Source organism: Vulpes vulpes, chromosome 9 (genome assembly GCF_048418805.1).
Source record: "Vulpes vulpes isolate BD-2025 chromosome 9, VulVul3, whole genome shotgun sequence".
Lineage (NCBI taxonomy): Eukaryota > Metazoa > Chordata > Mammalia > Carnivora > Canidae > Vulpes > Vulpes vulpes.
The window spans coordinates 61,301,966-61,317,872 of NC_132788.1; the positions used below are offsets into that span (position 1 = coordinate 61,301,966).

Consider the following 15,907-nt stretch of genomic DNA (forward strand, 5'->3'; position numbering starts at 1 on the left):
CTTACTTTTTGGAGAAGCGGCCAAAACATCCGAGTTCCCAGACAGTAAAATGAGTTAATGCTCAAGGGTAGCAGAAGTGGTAAGAAGGTACCACATATTCCTATTTCCAGTTTCATTTTGCAGAAACACACACATGTACTTGAGAATTTCTCCAGACTTTTGGATTCTCAGGCTACAGGGCTGGCCAACAACGTAATGGTTGCCCTCACTCTGAGAAATCTAACCAAACAGGGAAAAAGCACAGGAGCTGGCTGAAGACCAATCACTTTATTTTCAGAAAGAGATGGCCAAAAGGGGCATAGGGTGGGGGCAGATACAGAGGCATTCCGGCAGCACAGCACACACGATCACATCAGCCAGCCAAAAATCAAATAAAAAACAATGCCCACCGGCTTTTGTGCCCACACAGGTCGTGTTTCACTGTGTGACACGCAGAAATGGCCATCTTAAATCCTAGAGGTGAAAGTATGTAGCACCTTGTGCTTTACCCTTGGCCGGGAGGCCGCACAGGATTAGGGACACCCATTCAGTCCTCACCCTGAACCCTCCGGCACAGGGCCAGTCCGTTGCCAGCATGGGCTGTAATGCCTTATGGGGCTCGTGGTGAAGTGAACGGACAGACTGCAGTTCATCTGGGTGACAATAAAGCACTCTGAAATGCTGAGTCCTCCAATTCCACCAGGCAGGAGAACAAGCCCGATTCCCCACGTGGGCAAACAGGAGGCACAGACAACACACAGCTGATCCAAGGAGGGTTGACTGAATCAAGGCCTGCTTTCCAGGCCAGTGACGTGGGTACAAGACAGAAATATGGATAGGAAGTGTTGAGTCCATTCCCTTTGCACTTAAAAGGCTCAAATGCACCTTCTGAAAACACCTGGAGAAATCAGTTTAAGCTTCTGGCCTCCAAAGGGGGGAGTCCCACCCTGAGGGGGACTCAGGGTGTCCTGTCTCACAGTGGGAGATTGGGGTAAAGGATCCTTTTGGACAAAGTGCAGAGTGTCCTCACACTTAACCCCTAACCATTATAACCCTCCAGGGCCTATAACAGATATACCAGCAGGGAGCAGAACAGAGCTTAGACCCTGATGACCCAAGAAACTCACTTCCAACAGAGAAAGGACCAGACGACACAAAGGCCGAGGAGAGCCCTGGGAGGGGACTGGAGGGCAGACTCTAGGCCTGCTTGCTCTGCAAAGGCAGAAGGCCAGGGCTGCATGGCCCCAGCAGAGTTTTGAAGAATTAAACTGGTTTATCGCTCAACCTGGGTGGGGCACACAAGGGGTTGTTACATGGGGTGAAGCAGAAGTATTCTTGGTCCAGTGTTCCAGGAGAATGGAGCCAAAATAGAGCAACGGGCAGCTGAGACCCCCAACGGTGGACTCAGAGGTCGCATCTGCTGCAGACTGGACCCTTAGCAGTTTAACACAAGTGAGCTGCAGCCCTGCGGGCACTGGTAAACAAAAACAACTTCTCCGGCTTCTCTTCCTTGAGTCCCCCAGTCTGGCTCAATCTCCAGTGACCAGGACATCCCCTGGACAATGAGAGTCCCCCAGCCCCTCCATACCGGAGGTAGTGGAACCAGTGAGGCCACCAGCCAAACTGGAGACTTAACCCAGGAAGGGAGGGGGACGACTTCGAGGTGGCGGGACCATAAGTCTCTGAGACAGGGAGTCCAGCCAATGTCCCCCAGAGGAGATGTCCTGCCTGGGAGTTCATTTTTAGAACTGAGAACCACCAGGAGCCGAGTTACACACCAACACATGCTCAGACGAGGAGGAAGGCGTGTGTGAAGAATGCTCAAAACCGCAGACTGCAGAGCACAGGGGTCGGGATTGGCAGACACACTGTGCCCTCCTCTCAGCCTCCTCCTTCTCCACTGACCTGGAGGGAAACTCACTGGCATCCCGCTCCACTGCACCCCACCCCTCCCACCAGCCCCAAGTAAAGACTTCTGATGGGACTTCAAGGCAAATATCCTGTCCTCTTTCCTCCATTCCACTGGGCTCTCCAGACACATCCTTGACCTGGGACCCATCTTCCGTCAGGCCACTGGTCGTCCTGGAGGTGGGGGAGAGAAAAGCAAGAAGGTCCCAAACTAAGTTCACTCAGGATAGACTGGGTTTAGTGCTCACTGGATGTTCACATTCTGTATGGTAAGAAAATGCAGAGACCTATTTTTGTCCCAATTTTTAAAAAACATATAGTGTGATTTTTATGACCTTTTATAGTCTGACCTTTTTCTCCTGACGTACCCTCTCTGCTTAAAGATTGTAGAGGCGGCTGGTGTTCTCACGCAAGGTGGCCAAGGTGTGGGAGAGAGGCTGATCTTTGACCCTCGCAATCTCTCGAACTGTATGCAAGGCCAGGCCTGGGTGAGCATATTGGCAGAGGCTTTTGGGAACCTGGAAGACATCAAGCATTCAGAACATCACTGTGCCTTCTGTGCACAGCCATCACATGGATCCCCCTCCCTGGCCCTTCCCCAGCAAGGACCTCTTTGGGGCTGCCCTGTAGAGACCCCTTTACCTGCAGGTGCAGGGAGAGTCCTAGTCATGGGGGGCTCTGGGTGAGCAGGGTCCCACGCTTCCTTGGACTACCCTCTACAGGGTAGGGCTTTGCACTGCCTGGAAGAGAGTGGTTACCCTTCAGCTTCTCAGCCCCCTAGACTTTTGGTTCTGCAGAGCCACAACAAGGAGACATCTACACAGCCAAGGGTGAGACCTGGATGTCACTGGGGCTCTGGCCCTGCCAACCTTGCAAAGGTGACCGGCCCCCACCCCTCCACCCCCACCTCAACCCAGCCTGATGACACACCTACCTGTCGGGGCAGGAAGTAGGGAGCATCCGTTTCCACAATGATTCTCTCCAGCGGGATCTGCTTCAGAGCTTCCCGGGCCTCCCAGGCCGAGGAGTAAGTCAAGACTGCAGTGAAGCCCACAGACATGTTGGGGAAGTGCTTCAGCAGGGGCTCGATGACTGGGTAGCTGCCGGTGAAGCAGTGCCTGATGGGGGGAGGGCAGGGTTTCCAGGTCAGGTCCCTCTCTCACAGCGCCCTATGCAGCAGCCCCCAATTCCCCTTTCAATAATCTTCTGTAAACAAATTCCCAGAAACCCAAAGACTGCCTCCAAGGGGAGGATTTCACGGTAACCAGACAAGAGCTGGTTCCAACACAGTAAGACCCAAAGCGACTCTTGGTTCCTGAAGCTCTGCAATCAACCCATCACAGTCCCAAATCCTACATAGCCACTTCAAGTGACCCTTCAGGGAATATACAACAACAATATAGGGACAGGGCATGCTTATAACACAAGAGAAGCAGAATGAAAGCCTGTGGCCCCTCCAAGATCACAATTACAATAAGTAAAAATCATGTTTATGCAGTCAAGTGAACTGGAAGGAAACAAAAAAGGGAAGATATTAGGGAGTGGGACTACAGGTGAATCTTCTCTGAATGGTAACTATTCAGGGACACAGTATGTATACTACATATTGTTAACCAATCTGAAAATTCAGAGCTTCCTCCAGCCACAACACTTCATTGAGCCATCTTAGCCCTGGTTCACCTGCCTCCCACTGGATTTCCTTCAAAGCCATCCCAAAACAAAGCCATTAGAAACCAACCAACCAACCCACCCACCCTGAAGAGCCTAGGGATTGCACCTCCTCTCTGATGTGTGCGACCACAGTCACAGCAGTTGCTCTCTCTGGTTGGGCACCTGAAAGGCAGTAGTCTGGCCTGATAATCTACCGCCTGCTGCTGCCTGTCAAAACCTGGTGTGGCTATTCTAGACTCTGTTTCTTCAGTTAACCCATCTCACCCATCTTGAAAGAGTCAGCCCACACATTACCTCCTGGCCCCTCTCTAGCAAAGCTAAAGGCCCGTCTCCTGGCTCCCACAGCATCTTATGCCCACCTCGGCCCTGTGCTCTGCAGAAGTCACCAGAGGATTCGTTTGCCTCCCACAACTGCTCCCAGGGCCCTGAGCTAACACCCAAGACAGGTACACGGTATATCAAGAGTTTACCACAATGAACTCGAGCCCCTAGATACAATTACAATTAAATACCTACTGAATTTTAAAGGGGGGAAAATGAATTTTCAAAATCAAAAATGGAAAGAATTTCTTCATAGATGCCCTGAAATGTTATCTGTGTGCCAAATCACTGGACAGCACAGTGGCCTCTTCCCAGATCAAGAGTCTTCATTTCTGAGGGCTCAGACTTCATTTTAGCCTGCCACCAGGTATGAGCGTCACAAAAGTCCCCTTCTTGCTCACTGGTGATTTAGGACATTAGCTTAAACCATATGAAATTGCCATTTTGTAAGTAAAAAAATGGTCAGAATCAGAAATTTCATATGGTTCAACCTAACAATCTTCATGTATCTTGATGTATCAAAAGATACATCACAAAGAATACTATCATCTTCTCACTGAGTTCTTTTTTTTCCAACTAATGTCCTACACAGAAAGAAGTGTTTGTTTCATTTGCCCACTGAAGCTCCAGCCTTCTAACCTATGGATCTTGTAGTCTGAGGGCACAAATTTTTTCATGATGTTCAGCAAATCTTCGTCAGCTTCTCGGCAGTGGATCACCAAGGGCTTCTTCAGAGACACAGCCAGCTGTAGCTGTCTCTCGAACACCTGGGAGAAGGCAAAGGGACACCTATGGGTCAGAGCCACTTCAGCAGTCTGTTACACCACCAGGACACCCATGCCAATGAGCACCCGCACTTCTGCAGACTGTACAATGTATTATAATAGCCCACACTTCCTGGGTGCTTATTACAGGTACTGCTCAGAGCACTTTAGGTGTATTAACAGATGATCCTCACAAGCACCCCCAGGTAGGTTACTGCTGATAGCCCACCATGCAGAGAGAAGGAGGCTCCAAGAAGGTCAAATAATTTGCAGCTGGTAAGCTGGAGCAACCCAATTCCAGTATGAACCCAGAGGCCCAACATGGCAACACCATGCCATGCTTCTGTAGGGCTTTAGGCGCAGGGCAGGGCTATGGAATGTAAAGTACAAGTTACATGTGCTACCCCTCACTGTCCCCACCTCTACTCCTACTACTGCCGAGAGGTAATCAATCACCTTCCACACGCTTTCCAAAGAGTTGCACATACATACATACATACATACATAAACACACACACTTGCACAATACCTGGGTCTCAGAAGATGCTTGAATAGTTGAAAGGATGGAGATTACATATTTTCTACAACTTCCTTTACTAACCAAAATCAAATATTCTCCTAGGTGTGAACACTTACTGATATACTGCCTTCCTTTTTTTTTTTTTTTTTTTTTTTATGGTTTTAAGTAATCTCTACACCCTACATGGGACTCGAACTCACAATCCTAAGATCAAGAGTTGCATCCTCTACTGACTAAGCCAGCCAGTCTCCCCTTTTTTTCTTAAAACAACAACAGCTCTAGCCACTTTTAAATCAGTAGTAAAAAACACATACTGTTAATAATTTGAATGAAAAAGGGACTAAGGTGGGATGCCTGGGTTGCTCAGGACATCTGGATGGCTGTGGTTGAGCATCTGCCTTTGGGTCAGGGCATGATCCCAGGTCCTGGGATCGAGTCCGCATCGGTCTCCCTGTGAGGAGCCTGTTTCTCCCTCTGCCTGTGTCTCTGCCTCTCTCTCTGTGTCTCTCATGAATAAATAAATAAAATCTTTAAAAAAGAGAAAAAAAAGGGGGGGCTAGGATTTCTTTCCTTTAACAAGTTCAGTTTTAGAAGAACACAAGCATTAATTCATTATAAATGAATGACTCATCTTAAACTTCATGTTTTCATGAGTAGTTTTCAACTGTGGAATATAATCCATGTTTGCATTAACATCAAATAAAATACTGCTGGTACTTTGAGTCCTGTGACATTCACTTGAGAATGACATTTTCAAGCCTAACACCTGTGCTACCTCTTCTCCAAAGAGCCAAAACTAAGCCAATACCAATTCTGATGTCATTCTTGTTTAACCTGTGTTTTCAACAAAAGGAAAGTGACCATAGACACTGAAATCTTGAAATGCTTGGTAGACACTTCTAGTTCCAGTATCTACAGCAGGCTAGATCCCCTCCCTAGTTAGTACATCTGCCCTCTGCAGACCCCAACAGAGACAGGAGATTCTAATTCCAAGGCTTAATTTCTGCTTCTAAAAAATTTTTCTTAAGGGTAAACTACAGCCTTAGGGTAGAATATAACACGGCTGTTAAAAAGCCTATTTTTTCAAAATATATATGAAATAAGAACCTTTTCAAAAGCAGAAAAAACATTCAAAACTATTTTGTTTTTTTCCTAACTTATTTTTAAGAAGCATGGACACACAGCAACACACATCTACTTGATCCTCTAAGACAGGTCCTCTAAGACATGCTGCCATTTGTACCTTGGAATCCTAGAAGTTGAGGTCAAGGACTTTAAAATACAGCATTTTGTAAAACATCCAAATTTCAAAAATGTGAAGGCGGAAGAAGACTTGATAGAAGGCAGGACCCTATGGCTGGGCGGAGCTATCCAGAACATGTGTCCTCACAGGGAACCCAGCTGACACAGAACAGTGGGGAATGAAGTATGAGTACATTATCTACCCAGCATAATTACGCTGCTTCTGCCTGCATGAGCTCAGGTTCCCCACAGATCTATTATTTCCAGGGAATCCTGAGCTAGTCAGTCTCTCCTGGGGGTGACCTGGCAACTCTTGCACTCATTATCCCAATAATGAATTTCAGTCAAACCCAACAAAAGGCAATTGGGTCAGCCAGCCCAGATAGGGAAGGTTAGTCCATTCTCCCTGGCTCTTGAAAACCAGATACCAAGAGATTCTGACAATCGTATTGGATGATGTGTGCAACTCCTACCCGAACTATTCAGGACCAACTCTGAGGAGTCAAATGGGAAGTTAAAGAGTTAAATCTATGAACACACAGATAAGCAAGGAAAAAGTTATCAGTGGTTTGCTCTGAGTAGCAAGGTAACTATTGATTTTTCCCCAATTATTTGGCTTTTCTCTTTTCCAATCCTTCCAGAAAATATTAGGTAACAGAAACCAAGTGCTCTCTAGTAACGAGCCAGCACTGGCACCCTATCGCTTAGCCAGATACGGTTCTTCCATCAGCTTTTCTTCTTCCCTTTACCAGATAGTGTATTCAGCAGGGACAAATCAAGAACTTGTCAACCACTCAGCTTTTAGGCAAATGCAACTCGGTGCAAATGTCCAACTAGTACAGGTGCTAGGTACTACCATTTCTCGTCCTGGTGCCAAAGCATATATTTACATCAAGAATGTGGCATTCACTTCCTCAGTCCAGCTTGCGAGGCTTTAGTGTTCTACAGAAATTTTTTTTTTTTAAGATTTTATTTATTTATTTATTCATGAGAGACACAGAGACACAGGCAGAGGGAGAAGCAGGCTCCATGCAGGGAACCCGACACAGAACTCGATCCCGGGTCTCCAGGATCACACCCTGGGCTGAAGGTGGCGCTAAACTGCTGAGCCACCCCGGCTGCCCAGTCTACAGAAATATTTTATCTTCCCCTCCTCTACATGCAGTTCTGCCCTCCTGCTGCCAGCAGTTTCTTTCCTCTGAATCCCTATTTTCCTCTCCTGAGTCCTATCTTACCAAGCCAGAGGATACTCACGAGATTTTATCACCCTATGCTTTAACCTCCAGTTTGATCTACTGCACGGCATGCTCTATGTGCCTCTATACAGATGTGATACCATAATAATTTAATAAAAGAAGTTACTGTCCAATACTTAGCACATTTCCTGGCACACAGCAGGCATTCCATAAATACCACGTATACAATTAAATACAAGCCTCCTCTTCCTCCTTCCAGGGGCCTCACTGCATACATTTCTCAATGGGCCTTCTTTCCATACTACACCTGCCTTGAGCCAAAGAAACAAACCAGGAAAGCTAAATATTTAATTAAATATTTTTCTCACTTTCTTAAATATCTGTTTTTTACTAGGTCTTCAAATTTAGCTATTTTTCCATTCACTTCTAATAAATGACTGCCACACGCCAGCCAGAAACTGCAGGCTTCCAAGTATTAGTGGTGAAAAGGAACTCTGGACAGGCAAGAGCTTGTGGGAATGTATAAAACAAACCTAATTCTGAACAGAAACACTATTTACATCAGAGACTCATTAGATAAAGTAAAAAACTGAAAACATTCACACAAATAAAATCCCACCTACCTGTCTGGAAGGAGATCAAGTGAAAAAATCATCCTTTTCCAAATTTAGTAAACTTAACAGGTTCTAGAAAACTCATCTTAAAAAGATCCTTCCAAAGCATCTGAACATCTGCAACTGTTTCTTATGTAAATTGATTTGCACACCTACTGGTTGCCATGGACAACTGTATTCAAATTGGAATCTCTATCACCTAAAGGTGTGTCAAGGTCTGGAGCCTTCTGCTTTGTCAGAAGAGTATGACACCTTTTCTGAATTTTCTCTTTGGTCAAGGGAAAATTAAGAAGAAACCTTTGACTCTAGAAGATTCCCTCCCTTAATTCACAAAGATCTGTTAAACCAGAGATGTCAGTAGCAATGGAGCACAGCATCTGTGTAGACCAGAGTTTGACCCAGATGGCCTGGGAACAGCATCAGGGAAGCCAGCTTGCTAAATTCTGTCCAGGCTGGCATCCACACACCGGCTCAAAGCCTGGAGCTCATTGGGCACACAGACCCAGCCTACCAGGCATCAGCAGGAAGACTGCACACAAATTCTACAACACAGGCAACCTGGCAGTGCAAGCAGTGACAAGGTGGGAGGGTCTTTCTCCTTGTAGTGCTCCTTCCCAAATCAGAAACTTCCACCAAAATGCTGGAACCACCCTTCCTCTGTCAAATGTCCATGCTCAAAAAATACATAGTAAAATGGTAGTAGTGGCCATTGCTGTTGGAATGGGAAATTTTCTTCTTTACGTATTTTTGTTATTTCCCAAATATTCTGCTAAGGGCACATTTAACTTTAAAACCAGGATAGGGGATCCCTGGGTGGCTCAGCGGTTTGGTGCCTGCCTTTGGCCCAGGGCGTGATCCTGGAGTCCCAGGATTGAGTCCCACATCAGGCTCCCTGCATGGAGCCTGCTTCTCCCTCTGCCTGTGTCTCTGCCTATCTCTCTCTGTGTCTCTCATGAATAAATAAAATCTTTAGGAAAAAAATAAAAATAAAACCAGAATAAAAATATAGTTTAAACAGACATAAAATTGGTTGCTTCCCAAGAAGGAAGGTAAACAAATGTCTTGCCGTACATATCATTAGTCGTAAGATGTCACAGAGTACTATACCCCTCTCCTACATAATAAAGAGTAAAGAAATCATTGGTGATGCATTTGACGAGTGACATCTTGATGGTCTGGACAAGAGCAATTATGTTTTTAAGGGTTCTAAATTCTCCAGATCCGAACTGTTTGGTTTCAACAACTGACAGAGGAATTAAAATGTGAGCAAACTAAGGATAGCCTCATTACCTTGTGCTGTTCTGGGACAGGCGTGGTGCACTTATACGAGTAATCCAAGCCCATTTCCCCAAATGCCACAGCCTTGGGGTGCCTTAGTGCTTGCAAAAGATTTCTTTCTTGACTCTCACTGTAGTAACGTGCAAAATGAGGATGACAGCCAAAGGCCCCCCAGACCAGATCCTCTTTCAACAGCTCCTCCCACAGGCAATCTGTCAGTGTCCGAGGATCACAGAAGTCAGAGATGCAGCCCTGAAATTCCTTCGGGAAGGAGCTGCTATAAATTTTTCTGAACTTGGTAAAGGACCCTTTGAAAGACAACTTGGAATACAGCATGTCCAAGTGACAGTGGGTATCAATGAAACCCTCCTCAAAGCCTGACTCCCGATGGTTCCTTGGCAGGGAGCTAGATGCAAGTCCTCCACAGGGGCGAGGTACCACCTCCTCCTGGAGTGCTCTTTTGTCCTTCACCTCTTCTTCTGAGCTTCTGGAGAAACGAAATGAACGAGTGTTCTGGGATCTGCCTTCCTCTGTCACCTCCTGGTCTCTAGAGGTGTTCTGGGAGCTCACTCTAGAGTTAGGGGAATAATCACTCAGGAGGCCCCGGCTGCTCCTCCCTGCCTGCAGTGGGTCGCTGCTGCTGCTGCTGCTGCTGCCCATGGAGGGATAACCAGAAGGCTTGGGGCTGCTGGTCCAATAACTGGCATAGTCACACCATGGACTACTGTACAAATGAGCCGGGTACATGACATAGTCAGTGGGGAAGGCAGAAGGCTCTGGAACTGTGGAGAGTTTCAGCGAGCTGGGCTCCTCCTGAGAGAATCTGACTGTGGAGACCTCATCCACGTCAGACCAGTCACTTCCTGAAGAGGTGTGCTCTATAACCACCTCCCTTTCTTTAGGCTGCAAAAAAAAGAAAACAAACAATGGGTGAGCCCTTCTGTGTGAAGAAGGCCTTTCATACTCAGTCATCACCAGAACATAAACTGCCTTGTTTTTCTGGCCATGGTGAAGGCTTTTTTTGCTTTGGCTCATTAGCTTACTTTATTGCCTGATCTTCATATAATTTCTGGAATGTGAGCCAGGTTATAGCTATAAGTAGTCATATCGGGTTCAGGGAATAACCTTGTGACCAAAGTCTTAGAATATAAGATCATCCCTAGGAGTGTCTGGGTGGCTCAGTCAGTTGCGCATTAAGACTCTGGATTTCAGCTCAGGTCATGATCTCAGGGTCATGGGATAGAGCCCTGTTTTGGGCACTCAATGGGGAATCTGCTGGAGATTCTCACTCCCTCTGCCTCTGCCCTGCCTCTGGCCACATACACTCTCTCACCAAAATAAATACATCTTTAAAAAAAGAAAAAAGAAATACCATCCCTAAAAGGGATGTACTCCCTTTCTGTGGGATCCCTTTGGAGAAAAACCACTCTCTAGAAGACACCATGTACTGGGTATTTTAGACAAAAGTAGCACCCAGCATATCTCATTATGCCTCTATTCTAACATTTCAATGCAAAACCACACAGTCATGGTCGATTTAAGATGTGTCTCAGACTACCCTGAGACAGACCACATATCCTAGAGGGATCACCTGCAGGTGCCAGCCATGTGAGTGAGCACCTTGCACGGCCAGCCCTGCCAGGCTTTTGGAGTGTCAGAAGCACATGAGAGAACACCACCTCAAGCCCCAAACAAGACCTAACCTGTCTAGACCTTTCTGAATTCCTCACTCACAAAATTGAAAGCAAAATAAAACAGTTTCAGCCACTGTATGGCAATATCATATACATATACGTTATATTAAATCAATTTTAGCCCTGCTAGAACAAAAGTTTTTAAGGGCAGGAATTTTTATTTTCTTCACTCATGTCTCCCAGACACCTATGACCGTGCCTAGAATGCTATGCTTACAAATATTTGATGAATTAACTCAGAATAAATCAGACAATGGCTCCTGAATTTACCTTCACATCAGAACCAACTGTTGTTTTTTTTTAAGGCTACCCCACCCTCATCTGTAATATTGTGATTCAACAGGTTCCAAGGGCTCTGTATATAAGACTCCATATCACTTGGATGCAAATCAAGTTTGAAATACAGTAAACACATGGATTTCAACCCATGTAAATAAGACTATTTAAAGGGCTCTCGTTTCTTTTGGTTAATGAAGCCATCTATACCCAGGGCCAGAAGCCTTGAGCAACAGGCCTTACAAATAAAAAGCAAATTCAATTCATACAACAAAAAATTCACTACAAAAAAGCATGATGGATAAATTGATCACCTCCTTAAAATGGAAACAAAATTTTTTGTTTATAGTATCTATACTAACCTTCCATACCTACCTATACTCCAAAAGGAAACAAATACTGGTAACAAAAATGTTAATTAATTATGAACTTCCATATGATACTTTCCTACTTTAGATTTTCTTCCTGCTACTCCTTTCCTGAATAACAGAAATATCCAAACAAGAATCTTTTCCAAGACACAAGATAATTGAAACTGCCGAAATTTAATCTGAACTCCTGAAACTGGGTGATAAGCACCTGGGGGATTTATTAACACTAGTCCGGTTACTTTGAGACTGTTTGAAATTTCCTATAAAAAGTTTTTTAGGGGTGCCTGGCTGGCTCAGGCAGTGCAGCATGCAACTCTTAATCTCAGGGTTTCAAGTTCAAACCTAAATGTTTTAGACAAAAGCTTACTTAAAAAAAAGTTTTAGGGATCCCTGGGTGGCGCAGCAGTTTGGCGCCGGCCTTTGGCCCAGGGCGCGATCCTGGAGACCCCGGATCGAATCCCACATCAGGCTCCCGGTGCATGGACCCTGCTTTCTCCCTCTGCCTGTGTCTCTGCCACACCCCCCCCCCCTCTCTCTGTGACTATCATAAATAAATAAAAATTTAAAAAAATATTTAAAGAAATTATTTGTAAAAGGTGAAACCAGGGTAAGTGGCTAAAATAAATGACCAGTCTGCTGTTGACATTATGTTTAAAAAAAAAAAAAAAAAAAGTTTTAGGGTGCCTGGGTTAGTCAGTTAAGGGGCCAACTCTTGATTTCAACTCAGGTCATGATCTCAGGGCCCAGGGATGGAGCCCTGCATCAGTCTCATGCTCCTTTTCTCCCTCTTCTTCTGCCCCACCCACCCTTCTACCTTCAAATGCAAAACCACACAGAAATTTATAAAGTGGTATCCATGCATATGCAATCTCTCAATCTTTAAAAAAAAAATTTTTAAACTTAATCTTTAAGGAAGAATAATCCTTCAAAAACTATCTTACTTATGGTGGAAATTTCCACCAACCCAGACAATAAAAAAATGCAGTATGGCTAGAGCTTAACAAGTTTCTTTTTTCCTTTTTCCAATAAGATATTGGAATCATCACTTTTGTATATATGCAACTAAAGTTAAAACAATTCTCATATACAATAACATGAAACTACACATCTTTGCAATTCAGCTCTTGAAAATTCTACCTTTTTTTAAGATTTTATTTATTTATTCATGAGAGATACAAAGAGAGGCAAAGACACAAGCAGGCTCCACACAGGGAGCCCGATCTGGGACTCGATCCTGGCACTCCAGGATCATGCCCTGGGCCGAAGGCAGGTGCTAAGCTGCTGAGCCACTCAGGCATCCCTCTACCATTTTTTTTTTTTTAAATAACAAGTTATTCTGATTAAGATTACAAAAAGTACCCAAACAGAAAGAAAGGTTTTTTTTCCCCAAAAATAATCCCTCAAAAAGGTGTTTTTTTTTTTTTTTAAAAAGATTGTTTTTCTAGACAGAGAATATGAGCAGAGGGAAAGGCAGAGAGAGGAGAGAGAATCCCAATCAGATTACCTGATGAACACAGAGCCCCTGGTAGGGCTTGATCCCAGGACCCCTGAGATCATGATCTGAGCCAAAACCAAGAATCGACCGACACTCAACCAATGGAGCAACCCAGGTACCAAGAAAGCATTTTATATTCCAGTTCTTATAAAGTCTCCTGTATTATAAGATATAGGTTCTTTTATGTGAGAAGGACAAATGATCCTAAAGAGACTTCAACCAAGCTAATGTTTGGATGCTTACAGGAATGTTCCCTTTCTCCTTTTTCTGTTTTTTAAAAAAGGAGGGGTGGGGTTGGGCAAATAGATGTATCAGATTTAATAATTACTCCTGGGGGATATGACCTCAGAGTTCCACTGAACATTTTTAACCCATCTTTTAAAGATCATTTTTTGGGATCCCTGGGTGGCGCAGTGGTTTGGCGCATGCCTTTGGCCCAGGGCGCGATCCTGGAGACCCGGGATCGAATCCCACGTCAGGCTCCCAGTGCATGGAGCCTGCTTCTCCCTCCGCCTGTGTCTCTGCCTCTCTCTCTCTCTATCATAAATAAATAAAAAATTTTTTTAAAAAAATTTTTTTTTTAATAAATAAATAAAGATCATTTTTGTTTTTTAAATACCACCATCCCCCACTCTGTTCATGATTTCGGTCTCTGTCTCTAATAAATAATCTTAAAAAAAAAAAAATATGTTGAGTGGTTACACAGAAAGAGACACTGGAAAAATACTTGAGAAATTTATAAGGTGGTATCCAGGTGGACTAGGGCAACACAGAACCAGGTTGGAAAGCTACTTTTTACTAAATAGCTTTTATTTTTAATTTTTGAACCACGAGAATATTATTTACTCAAAAAGTAACCTGAAAAATACTTAGAGGTTGTTATATGGTAGCAATCCCAAAATACACTTCCAGAAAAAATGAACCACAAACTGCCTGAGTGATAGGAACAGCTATTGGCAACTGGGGACAAATTTCCAGGGGCAGGATTATACATGGATTCAAAATGTGCTACATCTCATCAGCACAATCTTGGCTGCAAAAGACTACAAGACAAATGGTCCTGTTTTTTACAACAAGAAAATCATACCACAATGGTAGAGAATGAGAATCTATAGGTAGTAAGAGACTTGGGATATTTAGAAATTGCCACATATGGCTCTTCTTTGGCTGTTTTAAACAAATTAAAAATATAAAACAAACAGGATTATTTAATCAAGGACTGGATAGTTGATGTCATTAAAGATTCTGTGTGTATCGTCTAATAAAATTGTAATTATGTTTGTTTTTTTTCCTAAAGATCACTATATCTCTTAGAGATTCACACTGAAATATTTATGGATGAAATAATACAGTAATTGGGATTTGCTTCAAAAGAATTTGTGCAGAGTGGAAAGCTGGCTGGCTCAGTCCATGGAGCATGTGACTCTGGATTTCGGTACTGGGTGTGGAGCCTACCTTATTAAAAAAAAAAAAAAAAAAAATTTTTTTTTTTTTTTTTTTGTGGAGAGAAAAAAGATTGACAGTGTTAATCATTGAAGATGAGTTATAGGAGTATATGGGTAATTTTCCTAAGTGTTTTAAATTTTCCATAATAAAAAGTTAAAATAAAAATATGTTAAAATTCTAAATCAGATGGAAGGATAGATGACATCCTCTAGTTGCTTCCCAAAATTCTCTATCTTCCAGGGGTGTTTGTTTAAAAACACCAATTCCCAGGTCCCATCTCAGACCTTCTGAGTCAGATGTTCTCATTATCAGGGAAGTTCAGGAAATCATACTACATGACTCAAAAAGAACTCCAGGGGCACCTGGGTGGCTCAGTCAGTTCAACATCTGCTTTTGGCTCAGGTCATGATCCCAGGGTCCTGACACTGATTTCTGCATTGGGCTCCCTGCTCAACAGCGAGTCTGCTTCTCCCCTCTGCCCTTCCCCCCTGCTTGTGCTCACAAGCTCTCTCAGATAAAATCTTTTTTTTTTTTTTTTTTTTTTTAAAAAAGGGGGGTAGCCCTGGTGGCGCAGCAGTTTGGTGCTGCCTTCAGCCCAGGATGTGATCCTGAAGACCCAGGATCGAGTCCCATGTTGGGCTCCCTGCATGGAGCCTGCTTCTCCCTCTGCCTGTGTCTCTGCCTCTGTCATTCTGAATAAATAAATAAAATCTTAAACAAAAAAAAAAAAAAAAAAAAAAAAAGGAACTCCAGTGACAACAAGGATCATGTCAAAAACATGTGAAAAGTTTCAATAAAATTATTTAATGAAATGTGAGTGGGAAAAATGGCAGAGTGGGGAAAAACATGAATTTAAAAATGCACATGTAACTAGAAATACATACCATAAGCAGACTTACAATTTTGTTATCTAAGTCCTTTAAAGGATTATAATGGTCAAGCTGGCCAAGAAAAGGTTTTCAGATTTTCTTTTTGATAATATAGGTCATTACCTATGTTTATGATTGCTTTATGTTCTCATCAATATGGCAAAATTTAAAATTACACTTATTGAGGTCCTACTACACACTCGGGCACTGAGCAAAATATTTTCATGCATTAGTTCAGGGTTTAGCAAACTGTGGCTCACAAG

The 15,907-nt window shown here is 43.8% G+C and overlaps 1 protein-coding gene across 4 annotated transcripts in view; it reads right to left on the reverse strand.

The window, feature by feature from the left end:
- Nucleotides 1-248: 248 nt before the first annotated feature.
- TATDN2 (TatD DNase domain containing 2) overlaps nt 249-15,907 on the reverse strand; it is a 29,312-nt gene continuing 13,653 nt past the window's right edge. Inside the window, exons 4-9 of one of the 4 annotated variants that reach the window (XR_003237721.2) lie at nt 9,506-10,396; nt 4,519-4,646; nt 2,822-3,005; nt 2,530-2,627; nt 2,256-2,405; nt 249-2,061 (exon numbers count right to left, since the gene is read on the reverse strand). Coding sequence is in view for 2 of the 4 variants with exons in the window: in XM_026016858.2 (XP_025872643.1) it covers nt 2,265-2,405; nt 2,822-3,005; nt 4,519-4,646; nt 9,506-10,396 (1,344 nt within the window). In the remaining 2 variants the exon portion in view is untranslated. Of the gene's footprint in view, nt 2,062-2,237; nt 2,406-2,529; nt 2,628-2,821; nt 3,006-4,518; nt 4,647-9,505; nt 10,397-15,907 lie in introns of all 4 variants that reach the window. The other 3 variants (XR_011994327.1, XM_026016858.2, XM_026016857.2) reach the window with 3 other exon arrangements.